Genomic DNA, 1,643 nt, shown 5'->3' on the forward strand with positions numbered 1-1,643 from the left:
CATTAGGCTCCTCTGCTGGGAGCCTGCTTCTTCCTCTCCCACTCCCCCTGCTTGTGTTCTCGGTCTCACTGGCTGTCTCTCTCTTTGTAAAATAAATAAATAAAATCTTTAAAAAAAGAGGGGGGAATCAGAAGGGGGAATGAAGTATGAGAGCTATGGACTCTGAGAAACAAACTGAGGGCTCCGGCGGGGGGAATGGGATAGGCTGGTGATGGGTAGTAAGGAGGGCACATATTGCATGGTTTATTGGGTGTTATACACAACTAATGAATCATCGAACTTTACATCATAAACCAGGGATGTACTGTATGGTGACTAACATAATATAATAAAAAAAATTATTATAAAAAAATTTCTAATTGATGATGAGATCCTACCATGACATTATTAAATTTTTGTTACGACAAGAACCCTAATAAAAATCACCATCATATAGACTATCACTTCATTTCAGAAAAAGTAACTTAAAAAATATTTTTAAAAAAGAAAACACAATTTAGCTTCATGAGAAAAACCATATAACCACATATCTTCTCATTGCACCACGGAACAGTGAAGATATTAGTCCACATCAATATTGTACAGACTGAGGGGACCCTGGCTGGCTCAGTCAGTTAAGTGTCTGCTTCGGCTCAGATCATGATCCCAAGGTCCTGGGATTGAACCCTGCTCAGTAGGGAGGCTGCTTCTCTCTCTCCCTGCTTGTGCTCTCTCTTGCTATCTCGCTCTATAAATAAATAAAGAAAACTTAAAAAAAAAATATTTCACAGACAGGCATTTTTGGGAACCATAATCCCTGGAATACCCAGCATAATGCCTAAAATTTAACTGGCCTTTAAACGAATATGAACAGACTAATCTTTGGTATCTATCCAAACTTTGTAAGAGAGTATGTACTGCATACTATAGTTAAAGAAAAATTATACATAAAGAACAATATTGAATCAGCCAGTCTTCTCATAACATACATGTATCATTAATCTCTGTGGGAATTATTCTGAATTAGGCAAGTACTACAGTCTTGAACATCACTGGCCCTTAATATATTTTGAAAATAGAATGGTGAGGATTCATAAATGCCTAGAACTAATCAAACATATCCATATTGTCTCTTCTAAGCATTAATGACTTATTAAACATAAGGACACAATATAACTTTAAGTGTATTTGTTACCTGATAGTCTCGAAGACCAACCAATATAATGTCTGAGGTATTTATCCAAACCTATAAAAGAAAATTTACTGCATACCACATTTAATCAAAAACAAGTAAGAAAAAAGAATGTTAAACCATTCTCCCAACAAAAAAAAATTCACCCAGTGTGGAAAAAAGTTCCTATAAAGAATTAAGGAAAAACAGCAGCATATATATACCACACTTCATGTGTGTATTTATACATAAACATGTATATAGAAGCAAAATTCGTCTAGTTTATGTAGTTTTAGCATACCAGGAAAAAAACTGTACTATACACTTGAGTTAGTTTCAAATTTTCTAATTTAGGATGTTAAAATATTAATAATTTTAAGTAGTTTAAAAATCACAAAAGAAGCATCATTTGTGACATGGACATCAGAGGTTTTTAATCACAATCCACTCAAATGATAATCAATTATTCAAAATATATGAAAATCAGCCACCA

General features: G+C 33.9%; 1 protein-coding gene across 1 annotated transcript in view; it reads right to left on the bottom strand.

Moving 5' to 3' along the window:
- The window catches only part of LOC103681300 (eukaryotic translation initiation factor 1A, X-chromosomal), a 23,939-nt gene that overhangs the window by 17,486 nt on the left and 4,810 nt on the right, over positions 1-1,643 (bottom strand). Inside the window, exon 4 of the mRNA XM_008710838.2 lies at positions 1,175-1,225. Coding sequence (XP_008709060.1) covers positions 1,175-1,225 — 51 coding nt within the window. The remainder of the gene's footprint in view (positions 1-1,174; positions 1,226-1,643) is intronic.

This window comes from Ursus maritimus (assembly GCF_017311325.1).
Source record: "Ursus maritimus isolate PB19 chromosome Y unlocalized genomic scaffold, ASM1731132v1 scaffold_Y1, whole genome shotgun sequence".
Taxonomy (NCBI): Eukaryota; Metazoa; Chordata; class Mammalia; order Carnivora; family Ursidae; genus Ursus; species Ursus maritimus.